The sequence below is a fragment of the Neolamprologus multifasciatus genome, chromosome 1 (genome assembly GCF_963576455.1).
Source record: "Neolamprologus multifasciatus chromosome 1, fNeoMul1.2, whole genome shotgun sequence".
Lineage (NCBI taxonomy): Eukaryota > Metazoa > Chordata > Actinopteri > Cichliformes > Cichlidae > Neolamprologus > Neolamprologus multifasciatus.
Genome location: NC_140439.1, coordinates 15262668 through 15283301, shown reverse-complemented (window position 1 = coordinate 15283301; position 20634 = coordinate 15262668). Strand labels below are relative to the sequence as shown.

The following is a 20634-nucleotide window of genomic DNA, read 5'->3' as shown; positions in this document are numbered from 1 at the left end:
CAAACAAATTTGTATTTATAAGGACTGCATCCCACGTTTTACTGCCCTCATTTCTGCTTTGTGTTAAAGGAAAAGTGCTGTTTGAGCACACTGTGTCATTTAAGCTAAGGAGCATCCGCCTGCCCTCATCTACACAACCCACAGACCCTTCTTGCCACCCACTGCACACAGCAGTGCTTGCTCATCATTGATTGGGCTTTGTGTGTTTGTTTTTGTTTGAATATAAGCTTATGCTCCTCTTCCTCTTCCTCTTGAGTTTTTATCCCTCTCTCTCCTATGCACAAAGACTCTTTCCCCAAGGTGTTCTTTGAACAACTTAGCCAGGCATTAGCTGACGGAGGGACTTGTAGCTCATGAGGGAACGCCTGAAGAGAGGACGTGTTTGATCCTAAGATATCTGCCCTTGATTCTGTCTCTTCTGTGCCAGCCACCCAGTGCTCCCCACCGCCGCTGCCAAGCATTTCTGCCTATAAGTCGGCATTCTTATGCCTCCAACTGAGATAAAATCTATCACGCTGGAGAGGACTACCCTTCTCATTGTGCAAAGTCACCCACAGCACATGAAAAATAAAATCTACTCGCTCAACATCTCTAAGGTATGCTTTACATCGACTCCACAATTTAGCAGGAACATGAGTTAAAAATGAACAAAAAAGTCTATTTAAACATTCAGCTTGCTCCAAATTACCAATTTATATCACATCACAGGCAAAATGTAGTGTTGTTTTTGGTTTCAAGCAGAGCAGTAGACCGACGTAAAATGCTGGTCCCCTAGCAAACTGTGATGAGTACACCAAAGCAGCAGTTTCATGGAAATACTATTGTTTTCCAGCCTCTTGAAATTAAGTTGGCAAAATATACTGGCCAACTGTAGAGAACAGCCAACGTTCCCAGCACAGCTTTGTTTTAGATTCATAACAGTATCAGATGCAGTAATTCACTTGAGTAATGTCCTCATTTTCAACACAGCAAAACTGTGCAGCTAAAAAGAAATATAGACTGACTTTAATCTGGAAGAAACTAAAGCATAACAGGTCTGTCAACAACTTAAATGACAGAGGCAGCATAAAACCACTTCCACAGATTTTAAATGCATTTACATTAAAATCTATTTCATTAATAATCATTAATTAATACTGCTTTCTTTTATATATAATTTCTTTTCTTGTGTGGCCCCTCCAGTCTACCTTGTCAACTGAATTCTTGACAAGATAATGTAGCACAGTCGGCTCACTAAGGCCCAAAGTCTGAAATACTCTATTTAAGTACTGTTTTTGGTCGACCGGCGACCTGAGAAGTCAGATATTTAGCAAACATTAGGCTCAGTCAGAGTGGAGACTCTCTCATCTGTGCAGTCCAAATATTTAGTTACCCTGATTGTCTGAGAATGTGGGAATGTGCGTGCGTGTGGGGTGGGTGGGTGTATACGGATGGATCAGCTGGGCTAGATAGCACTAGGTGAGGAGAATAAAAGCACACACACATGCACACCTAAACCCACACTGCGAGCTCCCCCAGGTGAACAGGTGCAGTCATGGTCTGTCACAGATGCTCTGCGCGATTCATCAGCTGCCATTCCTCCTGTCCACCTTGGGTGGTATGGGAGAAATTCACCACAACACAACCGCAAATATACACAAATGCACTGACATTATAACAGATTTTTTTTTAGCCTCATAGGCTACTTCTGTAGCTTATAGAGCTGTCTAAAGACTCCCCAGGTGTGACTGAGAGGAAAATGACTGATGAAATTTATGATTTGTAACTTTTTAACAAGTTCTTGAACTTAGGGAGCACTCTAACATGCTATGGATTTTCCCAGTGTTATGTTTTTGCTAGCCGCAGCCTTTGAGTACACCTCCCTCTTGGTTTACCCCTCCCTTCTCAGGAACCACAGTGTGTGACAGGGGGACATTAATCACAGGGCTGGGTAATAAAGCGAGGAGGGATGGGCATGTAGGGCCAGGGGGCCAGGCGTCTGGAGGGAGAAAAGGCTGTTTAGGGAAATCACACCATGCTTTATGACACACACTGATACACAGGCACACTTTTACACTCACAGGTTTTGTTGCACACCCTGTGCACATCATATTGAAAGCATCCAGCCTAAAACTTTGAAAAATTAGTTGAAGAGGAGAGAAAAAAAAACAACTCATTATTTAGAGAGATGTGACCATTACCTCTCTATTAGTCACTGCTTTGCCTGCTTGTGTCATGTCATGTGGCCCGGTCCTTGTTAATGAAGTGTTAATTTAGAAAGACTTTCTTTTTGTCAGCAAATGAGAGGGAGGGTTGTTTTTTTTTTGTAATTTAGAAAGACGCAATAGGTGTTTGCGGCTCATTAAAGAATAACACCTTAACTGCTGCTGTGCTGCTCAGGTGAATGGAAATTTCTGTTAAGCTGAAAATGTGAAACAGTAAAAGAGTGTGAATGTATATGATCACTTATCACTAAATCTTCCTCAAAAGACGTGTTTTTTGCGATAATTCTTAAATTCTTAAAACTTATTTACAGTACATGGATTTCCTTGGAAAACAAGGCCAAGGACAACATCACAGAGGAATTCAAATTTGTGTTAATAAGTATAAATCATATACAAAAAGTTCTGTTCTAAATTTGAGCAAATGTAGCATAACAAAAAAGGGTAATGGCTAGCTTTCAGTTTAGCTAGCTCTCAGAGAGATTTAATGATGTTGTGGGTTACATGGTGTTACTACTGATCATTAGGTCATTTTAAAGAAAATAAAGTTTTTTTCTTTTCACCAAACTTATTATCTTATTCTGGCTCATCTCACAAGACTGATGTTGACAAATAAAACAGTGAACACAAATCATGTACTTATTTGCTTTCTTTTGACACATTGTGTCCTTTTGCTATTGCCGAAATATTTCTTAGAGCAACTTTTTGACTTTTATATCCATTTTAATGTGCTTTTAGCATTGAAGATAACTGGCAGCTACAGAGATGTCCTATCAAAGTCATTGTCGCGCATTCTTGAAATTTTGCCCGTAAGCAAGGCAATTAACCCTTCTAAACGTAGCAGCTCTGTTTCTCTTTAAGAAAGTATTCACAAGTTTTTAAAAAAAAAAAAAGGTGTGTGTGGAATTAAACCTTTTTGCTGCCAATAGAGGTATAAGAAATATCTGATTTCAATAAAGGATTCAGGTCAAGAGTCTACAATATGGCTACAAAGATACAAAAATCAACCCTGCCTGACTCTTGACTTGGAATTTTGATAAGTGTTACAGTCCCACTTTACCTTGAAGCTGCAGCTGAATCTTACCTCTTCTTTCTAATGATAAGATGTTCTAGTCATCCTACACATTGAGAAATCGCACATTTTTTGCTAAATATGAGTGGATCACCCTCCTGCCTTTCATGGGTTCCCATTTATTTCACAGACACTGTGATTATAAGCTGTACTGGCCTTTTTGAGACTTGAATGTAAGATGAAGTCTAAAAATATATATTTCTTTATAATATCAGTGCCTGGTGTTTAGGCCAGTTTTGTAAATGAGTGAACAAAGAAAGATAAAAAAAAATCTCTGTGCATGGTGGAAATATGGATTAATATCTTCATTTTCATCTCAAGGTTTTAATTTTACAACAAATATCTAGAATACCGACTTCAAATTGAAGATGCCAAACGAGTGCAGGTATAAAGTGGTGGAGATATAATTCAGGAAATGTGCTTCCTCAATGATTGGCTAATATATTTAGGAAATATTTATACTGCCGTATCAGTTCAGATGAGCAGATTTTCAGTCAATCGGTGTAGCTTATATTGGACCGCATAATCGCAAGAGAGAACCTGCTGAGCATGACCCTGGTGGCCATATCAACACAGGCAAATGTGTCCTTGATCCGGACATCTACTGCCCATCCCAGAGAGCTGGTGAAGCCTAGGTGAAGAAAGTGAGAGAAGGAGAGAGAGAGGGAGTGCGAGATGAATGTCACCTCTGCTCTCATATGTCATATTGGTAGTCATAGATATGAGGAGAACGCCTCAAGGTTGAACGTGCAGCTGAGACATGAATAATCTATCAGAAGATTCCTCCAACTAAACAGAGGGAAATATGTCAAAATGGATTATTTATACTTTAATTTACACGTGTTGAATGGACAATCACGAGACATTGCTGAGGCCAGATTAATTGTTTGTGTCTGGAATTCACACACTGGTTTGTTAACCAAGCGTGGTTACATGCATTCCCTGTACGCTGTAGCTTGGTGATGGATCACAATAACAGCACATTGTCATTAGAAAGTGCATTCAGGTTTGTTTTTTTGTTTTTCATGCACAAGCTTTGGACCGAATCGTTTTGACATGTTGCTTATACTTTCTTACCCAAATCACTTTTTGCACAAAACACAGGCACACACTCTCCCATTTCTCAGTGCGTGCAGACGCATGCACTCACCCCCACACTATTTAAATGTAGTCCGTCTCGTACTGGTCTGGCCTCTGCTTTCCGGCTCACCTTATTTTTTCTTCAGATGACTGCTTCGGCATGGGAAATGTCAAGCTCTCTTTGCCAGCACTGTTTGGCTTCTTCAAACATTTGTGAAGTGTTAAGCTCATCTCTACAGCTTAGGAGGGCAGTCTCTTAGGAATCTAGACTGCTGACCCGCAACACAGCAAAGACAGCCTAGCCAAGTGCACTCAAGCACATCCACTCTGCCTGCTCATTCGCATCAACCAAAGATTGTATTAGTCCCAAGTTTGTGGTCTCCAAAGCAGCACTCTCACCGTGCTGCAGAGGTTCATGCATTGCATAATGGAATTGATGGGGGTAGCGTCGCAGCTCTTAACAGCAATGTTGTCTTTTCACATTTAGTTGGAAATAATAGTGGAATGCTGCTCTTAGTAGCCTCATTTTAACTGCAATTAATGTTGCCTTTAAAACAAAGCCAAAGCAAACACTCTCCTTGGTAACAAATTCATCTAAATTCCACCTACCGATTTGCGTTTCAAGAGCCGAAACCACAACAGGCTTGTTAGACGAAGATAAATTACGCTGATTTTTAAAATGTGCTTTGGTTCCAAACTTTGTGTGCAACAATGAAGAAATCAAGGTTTAAATCATTAACAGTCAGCCAGAGAGGTGAAAGAGGTGACAAGCTGTAATGAAAATGAGCAAGAGAGATGGCTATGTTCAATTATTTCTGTCTGCCACCTGTTCTGCTCTCACTTTTACTGGGCTACATAAACAGATATGAAAATCCTGTGACTAGAACTGCTTTGCTTCTCTCCCTGGAGACAGCAGCCTTAGTGTTGCATTATTGCAAGAAATTGGAAATATGGTGTTTACCATATATGGTTCCACAAACAGAAAGAGGCGCATGGCGTATCTCAAAAGTAATATGCAATTAGCTTGAGCTCTTTAGATGTCTGTGCAAATAACCTTTGTATTATACCGGAGATGGCTGTTAAATTTTCCTGTGTGTTATAACATTTGTGAGATTGCCCCAATCTGTCCCTTTTTAAGTTTATGCGTCTTTAACTAATGGCGTGATAATGTTTTTCTGTCACATTTACAGTATATTTCACGGTCGCATCTCATGATGATGGGAAACAAGGACCTATTTGTGTTCATTTTATTTGTGCTCTTGGAACTGTTCAGATATTGTCTTTCTGTGTGTCCTCTTGATTTCGTCCCACCCAGCCAATGGAGAAATTCCATTTATTATGGGACAACAGATGCTTTTTTTTGGTTGTTTGTTTTGTTTCATTTTTCACTTTTTTTTTCACTTATGCCCAAAAGGAGGGAAAAAAGTGCTTCTTCTTTTATTATTATTCTTTTTAAAACCAAGTTCTGGATCCGTTTGACACAGGCATGAACACTCCCATAATCAGCCAGAGTGTGCATCCTTCTGAATAGAGATGAAAGCGGGGAACACACACACACACTTATACACACATGCGTGCACACGCCAGCAACAAGAGCACACAAATAAACAGGCACAAACACACAGGGAAGAAGCACAAGCCATTTGGCACAGCCTCTCTGTCTAGGGAGGGCTTCAAAGCCCACTGACATGAATTTATGATAACGGCACTATGCCTTTGCCAAACCTCAACTGTTGTTGTTTTTCCTCTTGCTCCCTCCCCATCCTTTCTGTATGCTTTGCCATCCCCTTGATCAGAGCTTTGGAAATTGCTAGCAGGTGTCCCCCAGTCCCCTTGAAAAGCTATGTGCACGTACTATATGTGCATAAGTGCATGTGTTTATGAATATAAGTGTGTGTGCATGTGTGTTTTGATAGGGGGAGCCTGATCGGGCACTTCCTTTTTTGCATCATTTCATTAGGACTGGCTCTAGTTCTAAGACGTAAGGCTCCAACTTCCTGTGCAGCTCAGTTCCATGATACTTCTATGAATCTGCTACACTCTCCCTGTGTGGTTGTACTCAATTCTGTGCTCACTACTGACATAAAGATCACTTTCTTCTCCACTCCCTCCTTCTCCCTTTTTTTCTCTCTGCAGATGAGGATTGTCTGAACTGTACAGAGGAGTGCCGGGTACTCGGTCATTCTGACCGCTGCTGGATGCCCCAGTTCCCCACTGGAGGAAACCAGGCAGAGGGTATCGACTACCGCAACAATATGTTTGTGCCAGCAGGGATGGAGACTGTGCCAGAGACAGAGACCTACGAGACTGTCAACCCCAATGGCAAGAAAACGTTCTGTACTTTTGGCAAGGAGAGACGTGACCACACCGTCCTGGTTGCCAACGTCAAGCCCTACTTGAAGGCGAAACGTGCTCTCAGCCCACTGCTTCAAGAGGTACCATCAGCCTCCAGCAGTCCTACCAAGGGCTGCTTCACCATGTCTCCTTGCTCCTCAGTCAAAAGCCCCGCCGACGGGGCCGAAGGCAAACCACCTCCGGCCACCTGCTCTGGTCACTATGGGCCTCCTGATGGTCAGTACCTGTCACCCACCAAACAAACCAGAGAACAGGGGGTCTACCCATCCTTGCCTCCTTCAGACCCAGTGGCCAAGGTGCTCGCAGAGGCTCGCTCTAGGATCAGCCAAGAGGCAGCAGGTGAAATGGAGTGTGTCCTGGAGCAGGTGGAGCCAGATGCAAGCCGTGACGGAATGGACGCTGACCAGGTGGTGAGAGACATCGACAAACTATTGCAGGACTGCAGGGGAAGTGAAGCCACTGGCACGCTCAGGAAGTGACACAAAGAACTGCAGCAAAAAGAAGTCAAGACGGTAGAGAGAGGAGTAGGGTGCTATTCCACAAACTCTCATACCAAAACTCTCACCAAAACAAACTGAAAAAAGCTTAAATGGCTCTTATGACAGGAGCTCTTTTCACTGTATTTGTTGTAAGAAAACACTGAACATTTAATATATCAGTCATTCAGCACCAGTTTCGGTGCTGAGATCCCTACCAACAGAAAGGAACTTGGTAACAAACATCTGAATTCTTCTGAATTTATAAACTCTTATGTTTTGGATTCCTAAGCAAATTGCAGAGGTTCTCGCCTCAGGCACCTCGCAAGCTTATTATCTAAGTGCCCACCAGCTCATAAGTGTGTTGTTCATGGTCTCGTGAAATCCTACATATTTAAGTGTGTAGGTGGATTTCTGTTATGTGTGATGGACATCAAAAACGATCGAAAAAGGACTATTTATGGTCAGATGCGACAATCGACGCGGACGCAGAAACAAATTCTAATCGTTTTGGGGCAGTCAAAAGACCGAAATCCACAAGCCGACCTTATCCTTTTTGAATTTAATCTAAGTGTTTGGATCCTGTGTCTGAAAAGATTGGTTAATCAGGGGTGTGTTCGCAGGGGTTTGTTATGAACTCGGGGGTCGGAGTGGCTTCAGTGTCCCGCTGAAGGTGAATTATTACCAGTGTAACCATGCTTCACCTGTCATCTGTAGCTACATGTGTAAGCTGTGTCTGTCTCACACCTCTATTTAAATGTTCACGTTGCTGACCGGTGTAGCTGCACGCACACAAGTTTACACACGTGCACTACACTTTGCGCAAACATACGCTGACACACGCACTGATGCCTCACCACACTCAAACAAACACACACACGCACACACATAGACACAAATGCTTAAACACAACTGTCCATCTGTGGAATTGTCCTATACATGTACGTCATCAGCTTTCAGTCCCTTGTGTACGGTGAATTATCATGTGTGTGGCTCTGCCTTAAGGCAAGTTGTAAAAAAAAAAAAAAAAAAAAGGGACATTTTTCCTCAACTGTGAAAAGATGATATCTATATGATTATATAGATGACTGTATGTATGAATCCATGTATAGTGTCCAAATATTAACAAAAATATTTATACATTTTGTAAGAAAACTAAAAAAAAAAGGAGACGAAATGAGGAAACTAAACGAAATGTGTCCTGGCGTTAAGGTCGAGAGCGGCGTATTAACTGAAAGAACTACAGAGGACACTGCCATTGTTTCGAAGACAAATATCCAAAAATATAAGCGAAGAAGAAAATGTCCCTTCACATTCTCACTATACATAATATCATTATATGTGTAAATGTATCCAATTTAGATGTGTTTACATCAAAAAAATTGACATATTTTTTATTGATTTTACTGCAATTTCTGTGCATTTGAGCCAAATTGTTATGTGTACAAAAGCTATATTGTGTATTTTATTAAATTAATATATAGTTGTGTTGCAATATACTTGGGCTTATATTGTATTTGGCAAAAGTTGCCTTAGTAGCTGTCGAACTCTGTGAGTTTGCTTTAGTTTGGGTTTTATGTTGGTGTTTTCTCTTTTGTTTAGTTTTTTTCCATCTCTATTCTGCATCGTTGCAGGCTGGCTTCAGTGCTTTTGAGATGTCGCCTCTTTTTACCCTGAGATCCAGCTGGATCAGATACAATAACTGTTGAAAGCTTCATGAGCCAGCTGATCTAGAATACGGTTCGAACCAATGACAAAAAGCAACAACCACAAGGAAAAAAAACAGTTCAAATATTTTTGCTGAGCAGATTTTTACAGGGCAGCTATTTTCTTTAACTAGTATACGTATTTTCTGTTCATTATGTTTTTACTTTATCTCCAAAAAAAGAAACCTGCCATACGGAAAGTGGAGTGGTTTCCTTGGTGATCATAAAACTGCCTTACTGTCTCTGCAGAGAGCTTGTTGTATCTGTGGAGCTTGTGACTGCTTATAAAGCCCTGGTCCACCAGAATGTGCATTTTCTATAAAGGACCAAACGAGGTTCTTTTTTCAGCAGTCTGTGTTGTTTATGTATGTACTCAATACCTGTTAGAATTATCATACTTTGCAGAGAAACTTGACATCAAATTCTATCTGAAGTTCTCTTTTTTTTCCTTTTTTTTGATGTCTTTGCTGTTTAGGTACATGGTTTTATAGAGCCATGTGACTTCGCATTCAGGCTTTCTTAAGAGGAATAAAAAAGATACAGACATTTATTTTTGAAACAATTTTGGCACATTTCGGCCACTCTCTGAAATAATAGCGGGAGGTGCTTTTTCTAATATTCTCTGGTGGTAAAATACGCAGAACAGTAGGCTACTAGATTAGATGTGTTTTGGAAAAATGTGACCACAATCACCAAATGTATGTGGAGATGCAGCCATGAGAGGGAACAGTGACTTCCTGGTGCGTTTAACACCGGGAAGAGCTGAATGGGAATCTCAACAGCAGATATAACACCCTCAGTCCTGTGAACACATCACATCCGAGTTCTTTTGCTTCCTTTTTCTTAATTGAGATGCATGTTTGGACATTCTCTTGTCAGTCTGCCATTTTGTTGTACCTACTTGCCATGTTTTTTTTTTTTACATTTTGTGCATTCTACCCTTCATTTGCTTACTTTTCTCCTCCTAAGCCACTGGCTTTTCTCGCCTCTGTGGAGCAAAGTATGCGTTGCCTTTTTCTCCTCTCTTTCATCTGTAGAGTATTTGGTTTCGTCTTACCCTTGCTCTTTTTCCTGAGAGATGGCAGAGGCTGTTTTTAGAGAGGGCTTGGAGGATTTTGACAGAGGAAGAAAATATTTATGGCTCTTTTTGAATGAGTTTTTTTCCTCTCTCCTTGTTGTTATCTCTCTCAAATATCTGGATAAATCAAGCAAACCTGACATTCACAACATACAAACAGTTAAAATGTGCTGTTCTACGAGCACGCTACAACTGTCATCCATAAAAAAAGTCTTGTCACACACACATACACAAAAATAACACCAAGGCACTTCAGCTACACACTGCCTTTTATTTAAATGCTAGCCCCTTGGAGGTAAAGGCTCAAAGAGAGGGCAAAACACTACCCAGACAAATGTGACACTTCCACACTTTTCTTCATGCTTTATTTTTCTTTTTATCTCTTTGTGCTCAGTCTTCATGCTCGAACAAGCTTTTTGTGTGTGTGTGTGTGTGTGTGTGCGCGTGCAGAATTCACTTTCATGCCTTCATATTTTGACTAAACACTCCTTGATTTCTATTCCTTCTTTTCGAGAGGTTTAATTCGCTCTTAAATTAAACCACTTTTGTTGCACTTTGACATTCACTCAACAACAAAAGTCAGAGGTCATCCAGGATTCTTGAGCCCTGCTGCTGAAAGTGCTGTCCCCTCTAATGGCGTTCCACAGGCCCAGCCACTGTCTGTACGCTCCCAAACGTGAGGGCAAATGGGGAAATGAGCTGGGTTCAGTGGACAGAAGGTATTCTTTAAAGCCATGGCCCCTCTCTCAGGCTTTTTGCTGTTTAATAAAGCAGAGGCTGCTGCTGAGGTCAACACATAGTGGGAGGTGGAGCACAATGTAAGGCCTTTCATTGTTGTCTAATTACACACTGTTGGCATCATACACTGTTAGCAGTGCATTACTGAACTCTAGAGTGGGTTATTTTTGCCCACTTGAGACTGTTGGTTTTATCAAGTGATTAGGACAGGGCCTTGTTGAATGTGGCTAACCACCTCTGGTCTCTGACTCACACCGACGCAGGTGCACATGGACTCAGACAGCCACTGCTTCACACACACAGACAACATGCCTTTTTTTTTTGGTAGTTACAGCAAGCACCCAATGTTTGTCAGTGTTGTCCCCTCACCCTCCAGGCCCGCACTGATAGCATAGGACTCCACGCTACAATGGGCAGCTGGTGAAAAGACCAGAGACATTCATTTGTATGGATTATTTCAACTGCTATTGTCTAAAGGCTGTGTTCATTGTGATCTATCTGAAAAAAAAAGAAAAAAAAAAAGATGAAAAGTTCAAATAAAAAAAGCAATTACTAATAACGTTTGCTCTTGTCCTTTTATGAGCCGGTTGAGGATTGGTTAGTCGCAGCTTTGTTTTGATTTCCCCTTCGTCTCCCGAGCGATAACCACGCACGTGCGTCCACGGAGCCAATCTTTTTCTTGTCAAATAGAAATGCATTGTTTACTCAGCGAGTGCCAGATTAGTTTGGAACAGATAAAAGACTTCAGAAATATTTCCAATTGTGTTCTTCAATGTTAAATTCACATGCGCAGAGCAAATCCTACCAAAGTACACACACATAGAAACTTGCTGTGGGCAAATGATCCTCGATTCATTACATTAGTTCACATTTTCACCACATAAAGATTACTGCTCATGCCTCTTTTTCTTTTTTTTTCTTGAATTGCTTAGAGGCAAATAAATTGGCGGTTGAAATTATGTCTACTACTGCTTCTCAAATAAGATTTTGTATTCTACCCTTAAGCTAGATTTTCATTCAGCGGCCAATTTGAAGCCTTTTCAATGCTGGTCTGGTTAGATATACCACATTGCTCCCAAATCTGGTTTGCTTAATTCCTAATTTGTTTGTGTGTTACGTTAGAGACGCTCCGAGTGGCAGGTTTGACCTTCTTTTTAGTGTTTAGTGTAGACAAACTTTTTTCTTTCTTTTGAACTGCTGACTGGCGCTTAAAGTATTATTGCTTTGAAATGGGTTTTTAATGTCTTATTTCAGTGTTTCCCAATACGAAATGACAGACCATGGGAGCTAATGATACACCATTACATTTATCTAAGGAAACTATTCCATCATTACTGTTTAATTGCAGAAGTACATATGGCTCTTTGTGTTTGCGACTCCACGGATCCATCAGCGTACTGCTGTCTAAGGATTCGAGTCAGTAATTTTCCAGACTGCGGTCCTTCTAAGCATTCACACGGAGATGTCCTACAACCTGAAAGTGGATCATTTCTCAATGCTGACGTGATAAAATATCATGATTTTCTTTCCCCACATACTTGAGTTTTTTATTCTAAATACGCTAACATGAATTGTATCAGTAATATCGATGTGTGCAACATTTCAATAACAAAAACAACTAAAAAAACTTTTTGAATTGGACTCAAACAAACTCTTTTTATTTTGGCCACAGAGAGAGTGTTTTACTCCAGCCTGGATTTACAGACCATTGGTATGCACCAAAGCTTTTTCTATGTTTTTCATCTAACTAGTTGCCTCGAGGCAGATATTAATTAAAAAGATAGTCGAGGCGCTCACACACAGCTTGTAGGACTGCAGTGGCTGTGCACGCATCGCATGGTTGTCTCATTTGGCCCAGTGATAAGAGTTTCCTTTCAACCTAAAGTGTACCTTCCTACCTATATTATATGTGCCAATTGTTTCTAATCAGAATTTCTCCGAACTCACACAAGTTGTTATTGAAACTGCAGTAAAGTGCAAAACAGTAACGGCGTGATGTAATACGTGATAAGTAGAAGCCACAAGTGCACAATGTGACCGTAACTGAGGTAAAAGACACCTCTCAGTGTCTGTTAGCACATTGTGTACACTGTATTTCACAGCATGCATGAGTAAAAAAACAAACTGATGTCAAAGTGAGGACAGAATCATAAATTCTATTTATAGCTTCAGTAATAAGAACAGGAACATGGTGTTTCTATTTGTTTGATTGTTTGCTTGTTTAGTTATATATAGTGACCACAGTCACTAAAATGAGTTTGTGATTTAAGCCTAACACAAGATAGCAAACTCATATTTCAGCATTTTAATCAAGGTCCTTGATCCAAATAACTGTGCTGATGGGATTTAATCAAGTGCTGTTCTGTATTGAGCTGGCTAAAAGGGCAAATGGAGAGAAGATCTTTTCAACATGAAGAAAAGAAAGTATTCATCATATTCTATTGTTAAAGGACAAGGATCCTCCTTTCATTTGTGGTCAGGAAGGTACTGCAAATTGAAAATATGTGCGTTATGTGTATGGCTGTAACTGTGTGTGTGTGGTTTCATAAAAGAGACGTGAGGGACACTGGTAATATAAATGTATTCCTCACAACACAACCCTGTCACCTAAAAATGATGTTCCTATACAGTTAAACCGCTTTCCTTTCTTGTGCTTTCCCAGCTTCAGCTTTACTGGAGTCAGCCAGAGAAGGTTGTGTTGGATGGCAGGTTTACAAAGTACAACACCTTTACCCCTTAAATAACAGTAATTGTGGATTTATTTATTTTTTAAAACCAGATGACCTTTTTCTAACTTTCCTTATTTCCATTATATAACCTAACAAAAGCCAGCGCTACGGGCTGTTTCTGCCCAGCATGCATTAAACTCAGTTACAGCTGAGAAAAAGAAAATGTTTATTTACTAACAATTTGGAAATGTTAGAAATGCAGTAGGAATGTGTAACTCAGGAGAAAAGAAGGAATGGCAATGGGCCCATTCTGTATGTGTATATCATCGTTAGCTATTTACGCTGATTGTTATACATTTCTTTTCTGTTATTCGGAAGCATCAATGTACCTATAAATCATTAGCCTTAATAGCTTCATTGCCACCAAATTACTACTAAACATGATTTAAACATGACTTCATTTGAATACTTTTGGAACTGCTCACGATTCTTTGACCATAGCATGCAAATGTCCGGAAAGATTCCCGTCTCTCTCCCATCTGTTGTGACCGTTTTTCACCCTCAGTTAATTTTAAAAGTGTGGCAGATGAGAAAAATTTAAACTTGCCAATTGCTAAAACTCAACTTTTAAATGAAGTGCAGACTTTCAGTTTTAATTCAAGGGGTTTAACAGAAGTATTGCATTTACATTTTAATTTATTTTGTCCCACTTTCAGAGGCTGAAAAATAATTGGACAAACTAACATAATTTTAAATATGAACGTTTGATTTTACCACTTGGATAAAAATCCAATAACTGCCTGACGTCTAGAATCCACGGCTTTCACCAAAATCTGCTTTTTCTCCAGTTGCTGCCTGCTTGTGTGTCTCGCTGCCTTCGTTTTTGTCTTCAGTAACTGAAAAGCATGCTCTATTGGGTTGAGATTAGTTGGCTGCCTGGGTCACTGAAGAATATCCCATGTCTTTGCCTTGAGAAATTTTTGGGTTGGTTCTGCAGTATGAAGTGCCATTCCACTTTTGTACACTTTAGGAGTCAACCTGTTACTTTTATTATCAATAAACATTAGTGAGCCGGTTTCCCTGGCAGCCATACATGCCTATACCATAATGCTGCCTCCACCATGTTTGACGGTATGGTATGGTTCACATCATGAGCAGAATCTCTCCCTCTTATCAGTCCCAATCATTCTGGTACAAATTATATCAAGTTGATTATTTCCAAATGCTTTTCCAGAACTGTGCAGCCTCTTATTGATCATTTCTGGCAAAGTCTAATCTGGCCTTCCTAATCTTGAGTATAACCAGTTGGTAAACCCTCTTTATCAGCATTCATGATGAAGCATCCTGATTGGTAAATGATGCACCTACCTCCTTGAAAATGCTCTCAACTTGGCTAAATAAATAAAGGGGTTTCCTTAACCAAAGAAAGATTTCTGTGATCCTCTGCTTTTATTGTTTTCCTTGGTCTTAAAGGCCTCTCAGGCTTGCTGAACTTGTGAATGCATTCCTTCTTTTTAAGATGTATTTGTTTGTTTGTTTGTTTGTTTTGGGGGGGGGGGGGTAGCCTTGTGATGGCCTCCTTAATTTGCTTCAACATCTCTTTGGACCTCATTCCAGTGAACAGCTCCCAAAATGCAAGTTCACCAACTGGAGTCTTTTATCTGCTTAGTTTGTCATGAAATAATGAGGGAACAGGCCTCAACTGGCTATGAAACTTCTGTCAGTCAAATGAACAATTACTTTTGAGCCTCTGAAAATGTGAATATGCATGAAAATAACTGTAATCCGTTCACATTTTGCAAAACCCCTGCAATTAAAGGTAACAGTCTGCACTTCAATCAGATCTTGATTGTTTGATTTAAAATCCACCGCGGTGTCGTCCAGAGACAAAATTACAAAGACTGCATCATTGTGTAAATACTTATGGACCTGACTGTACTTATTACTGCACCCAGTACCTTAGACTGTCGGTTCTCTACACATGAAAACCCTCCTTTCAAGTGTGTAAGTGTCCAAGTGTTTCTTACCCGGAGCAGAATCGAAAGCAGCAAAATAATGGCTCTAGACAGCTTCTGTGAAGGGGCCAGCTCACATCAGTGAGGGAAAATGCTAGATGAAAAGGTCAATAAGCAACACGGGAAACTTAATATGAAGTAGACATATGAATTCCATCACATGGATTAGCGCCCCTGGCAAAGTGCAGGACTGACTGACACTGCTGAATCAATTCATAAATATCCAATGTCTCATGTGTAAGACACTCAAGTGTTAAGAGGACCTTTCACTAAATGCCACCTAGACTGTTCACCTATTTTGTTTCCCATTATGGGTATTATGATTACTTCATTTTACCTCATTTATTTATTTATTTTACTTTTTGGTGTTTCAGCTCAAGTTTGAGAACTCTGAAGTTGTTGGAGTCTCTGAATTTCTTGCAGTTTCACTACCTACTACTGTACATATGGATGTTTCAACATGTGGTCTTTCATGTTTGTTCACATTTATAGCAGATAGAAAATGGTGCATTCCACTAAACATCTGCAGTACACTGCTGCCTGTAATCTGTAAATCTGTGGACATGATGACAATTTCCTTTCACTTCTCTATTGCATTATGCTCGCACCGTTATTTTAACAGTGAACAAGCAAGCGATTTGGTTGTTAGGCTTTGCGGCTTTGTTGATAGCTTGCCACAGAGGCCATCACAGAAAGGATGCATTGGATGAAAGAGAAGACAGATACCTAAATGGCTGGACGATAACAACAGGATGTGATTTGGACAGAATGTCAGGAGGGAACAGGAAGGTCAATATTACAGTAACAGAATATGACCTTCGGGATATTCTTCTTACTACTGAAGCTTTTCTCCTTTGGCACAGCTGCACCATTGATCCTATGCTCTAATATCAATTAGCCATGCCATCATTAACTGAGCCTTACCACAATGTCATTTTGACAATGTTCCTTGGAATATATCCTGAGCTACCTACTCAGTGAACTCTATATTTAAACTTTCTTTGCCCAAGAGTCATCTTTGTGAAATAAGTTCCTGGCTAGGGCTAAAGACAAGGTTAGAAAACTTTAAAAAGAACAAGCATTATCCAATCTGAGGTCAGCGCAACACAAAAAACAAACCGTGCACGACGCTGAGTTAAATTTCACTCAAATATGTATGCAGGCAGAAAAGCAAACACACACACGCATACTGAAGTGATTCCGTACAAACTCCAATTATGTTTTGTTGCACAATAAATCTCATGATAAGAAAAATAAATTAGTGAGGCAGATAATTAATTTTAACTAGCTTGTGCTCTTTATCTGCCATATTGACTCTCTTTGTTAAAAGTAAGAACATGAATGACATTTCCAAGCAATTATACAAATCAGTGCTACGAGTTCTGTCTGGTCTGTGGGCTTTTTCCTCGCCGGCACTGCCGCTATCCTGAAGTGGCCTACGCAGGGTAGTTGGTAGAGGGTGTGGCAGAGAAATACACGGCAAACCATTAAACAGAGATCCACTGATCCAGTGAAAATATGCTTTGCAGTTTTAAATAAAATGTTACACATTTCCTGTCATCTATAGAGTGGAGAATTTATGGCAGCTCATTGAAGGTCTGCATGAACTGCATGATGAATGGTTTTACCAGGAAAATTCTTCACTGTGTTGGCTTAAGGCTTTAGCCTTGAAACCCAACTGTCTGCTGAAAATCTGTGAGACATTTGTCTGTTGGCACATTTTCAATTGTTCTATTTCAGTCAATCCACTGGCTTTGGTATGCTATAGCGTATACAACAATGGCAACAGGCAACTTTTAGTCGGATGAAACCCCCATTCTTCTGCCTTGCACCATTGTTTTCAAAGTTTATGTATATCCAGTATGAGCACAGCAGTGGGTATCATGCAGGGATGTCGGCCCCTCTCTGAACTCAGAGGCATGGCTGACAAAGGCGATTAAAGCCTCTGACAGCATGCCTGCATATGATTAGACCATCCTTTAGAGCTTTGAACCCCCCCCAACTCCACCGTCAACTATTCCCCAAACTTATACAATGAAACACAATGAATACGCAGTCCACATCTAGGAGTGAGAAACTGAACGATCAAATAAGAATCAGCAAGGGAAAAACAAACAAAGAGTTGCTAAATAAGCAGCGCGACAGACAGAGGCCTTTTCCTCGGCTAATGGCTATTGCAAACAGAATGGGCCTTGTGGGATTTAAAGGGCTGCGGCTGACAGTTAAAGCAGTCTAAAGCTGATCTACAACAAAGTGAGAATGTGATGAATCCGCACAGCACCAACCTCGACAGGATGAGAGGGTGTAAATAACAGGCACTCCCCAGAGATGTGTGCCACATAGCACAAAGGCTCCCTGGTTTGGGTGTTTGATTTGTTTGACTGCTATCTGACATTTACTTAACCAGTTGCACGGAAATTATCTTAAAAGATTCTCAGTTTGGCTCAACAATAGTAAAATCATTTTACCATTTGCCTGTCTGTGTTTGAGGTGCCACTGCACAAATATCTGCACTGCATATATTGGATTAAAATTTCAACTTTATATGAAAGCGCAATTTAACACTGAAGCACTGCTGCGAGCTGTGCATTAGGAGTCACAGTTAAGTCATGTTACCCTTAGGTTATCCGTGAAAAAAACATTGGTGCATCTCCATTTATGTCTCTTTCTGTGCTTATCTGGTCAAACATCCTTGCCATCACATCTCCGTTACCTTAATGGAAAACATTAGAGATGCCCTTCTAATGTTTCACCCTTCAGATATACTGCTCTTTTCCTGCCTCTCTTTGTCTCCCTCCTCCTCCAGACCACCCAGCGAACGAGTTACGTGAGTGTGTAACTGTGCGTGTGTTGTGCATCTGGGCTAGTGTTACAGCTCAGATCACAGCCCAGTGCACATCTGAACACCCTGTTTTCGAGTGTCAGTTGAGTGGCAGGGGGATAGTGACAGTGCTGTCTCAGATCCTCTGCCTGTGTGACACAATGTGCCTGACACCCGTTTACAATAAGGTGACACACTGTGCGTCAAAGCCTGCGAACGGGGATAAATTAATCAAGCCAAATGGCTCATTTTGAGTCTAGAACTCATGTGTAGTTCTAAGTTGATTAATGTATCAATTTATTGACCAGATGACTGCTCAACAGATGGCACTATTGATAAAACTATTGATTGCTTTCACACTAGATTCACATACCCAAGCTCCCTAGCCCATATTTGCTAATGAGACACATCAATATACCAGTGTTTTGCACATAAACATATTTCTACAGAAAAGGAAATAAAATCCTTCTAAAGGAGAAACTAGAAACAAAGAAGCATTGGAAAACATTATCATGACCTTGTTTTTCTGCCTCTACAGTTTGTATAGCAAGTCTTATATGCATATACTGTATTATGTAAATGCATATAACATGTGTTTCTTCTAACCATAGAGTGATCAATCTTGCTTGTCAGTAATTACCATAACGAAGTAGCTTTATATCTTAATCATAGAGGTGGCAGATTAGACCACACAAAAATGACCACTTCATTTGTATTCATACGACACCTAATCATAATCATAAGTCATTTCAGTGCAGTTTACCTACAAAGGTCAACAATACAGTACAAGACAATATTATAGGAGAAATACGATTATTCCCCTTTGAGCATGCACTTGGAAACAGTGGGGAGGAAAAAGGAAGCAATCCCCAGCAGAACCAGCCACAGGGAGGGTAACCATCTGCCTTCACCGATTGGGGTGAGAGAGACGCAGAGTGAGAAAAGATGAAAACTTGAGAAACAACAAACAATGAACACTTGGCAGGGTGGTGGAGCCAGTAACCACATATCAGAAACATGCAGTTCTGGTGGCAGAGATACCTGCAGAAAGAAACAGGGAGAGGGCGAGCAGAGAAGAAGAAACAAAGGTGCAATAGAGGATCACTGGGTCATCTAACTGACAGCAAATCTTATTTGATTTATACATATGTGAACTGAAACTCAAATATGATGTTTTAGAGATGAAAGAAATAAAAAAATTGTAAAAATGTGTTAAGATGAACTTGGAAAAGCAAATAGCCTTAAAAGGTGACAAGTTGGCTCTGTGTAACATGTCCAGTGACAGGGATTCAGATTTCGTGAAGCACAGAAGGACAGATATGACATATACTTATATTTAAAAATAAAAGTGTTGCATACATTTAAACAACAACACCCTTTTTAATTTTAGTGTGACAAACTGAACCATGTGATCAAGAAGCATAAATTATAAAATAAAAAAGGGGAATTTTGCGCTGATCATGTTGTCCATTCATCACCTCCAAGGTCATTTTGACATGCAAAAACTCTTTAGAGGGCCAGATGGTTCAGACCTGATGTACATGAACCGTTAAATTTTCAAAGGTTGAGATGGTGCCACGAGTGGCAAAGCTGCATCTGGCGCGGTAGTGAGAGGCCTGTGTGGTATCTAGACCACATCCATTCCTGATGGCACCAACCACAGGGGTACAGACTGATGCCCAGTGATGACTAACAGGGTCATTTAAAGCATTTCCCAATGCCTGCATGCCTGTGATGTATGTATGTATGTACATATGTACATATGGTTGTATATATGTCCAGTGCTTATCTGTCATAAAAACAAAATACAAATATTTTAGAAATCTATCAAAAACTTCTTTGAAACTATAAATTGTAGGTTTTTTTGTTTTGTTTGCTTTTTAAAGAAAATAACTAATCAAATTCAAAACTTTACACCCAAATTTGCATTGGCATAATGGACTTCTTTTTAAAAAAAAGTCATAAATTAATCAAGCATAACATTCAACCACTAAAAATATATATTTTTTGTTCTGAAATGCAAGTAAATAACCAATTTAGCATATTAATTAAAAGAATAATCATGTGTTTTACTATTTTGTCTGCTTTTCTTTGGGTGAAACAGTTAATATGAAAATTAATGGCCAACAACAATAATTAGATTTTAGCATTATAAAATCATTTTTATCAAAGAGTTTGAACATGCTGGTAGATTAATGATTATAGAAACAATAAATATAACGTTGGTAATTACCAGCACTGTTAATTTAGGGCAGCTGTGACATAAAGTTTACATGAGGTGGTAGTTTGTAGCGTTGTATGCATGTATTTGTAGCAATAATGTATGTAACACTACCAGTCTAAAGTTTAGACTACCTTCTTTAATGGCTTTTCTTTATTTTTAGCAAGATATATGGACTTATATAGCAAAGGAAAAAGTGATA

The 20634-nt window shown here is 39.9% G+C and overlaps 1 protein-coding gene across 3 annotated transcripts in view; it reads left to right on the top strand.

Annotated features, from left to right (window-relative positions):
* Window positions 1-20009, top strand: part of pcdh17 (protocadherin 17) — a 73427-nt gene extending 53418 nt beyond the window's left edge. Inside the window, exon 5 of one of the 3 annotated variants that reach the window (XR_014876803.1) lies at window positions 6490-6573. Coding sequence is in view for 2 of the 3 variants with exons in the window: in XM_085176850.1 (XP_085032976.1) it covers window positions 6490-7187 (698 nt within the window). In the remaining variant the exon portion in view is untranslated. Of the gene's footprint in view, window positions 1-6489 lie in introns of all 3 variants that reach the window. The other 2 variants (XM_085176850.1, XM_085176774.1) reach the window with 2 other exon arrangements.
* Window positions 20010-20634: the final 625 nt, after the last annotated feature.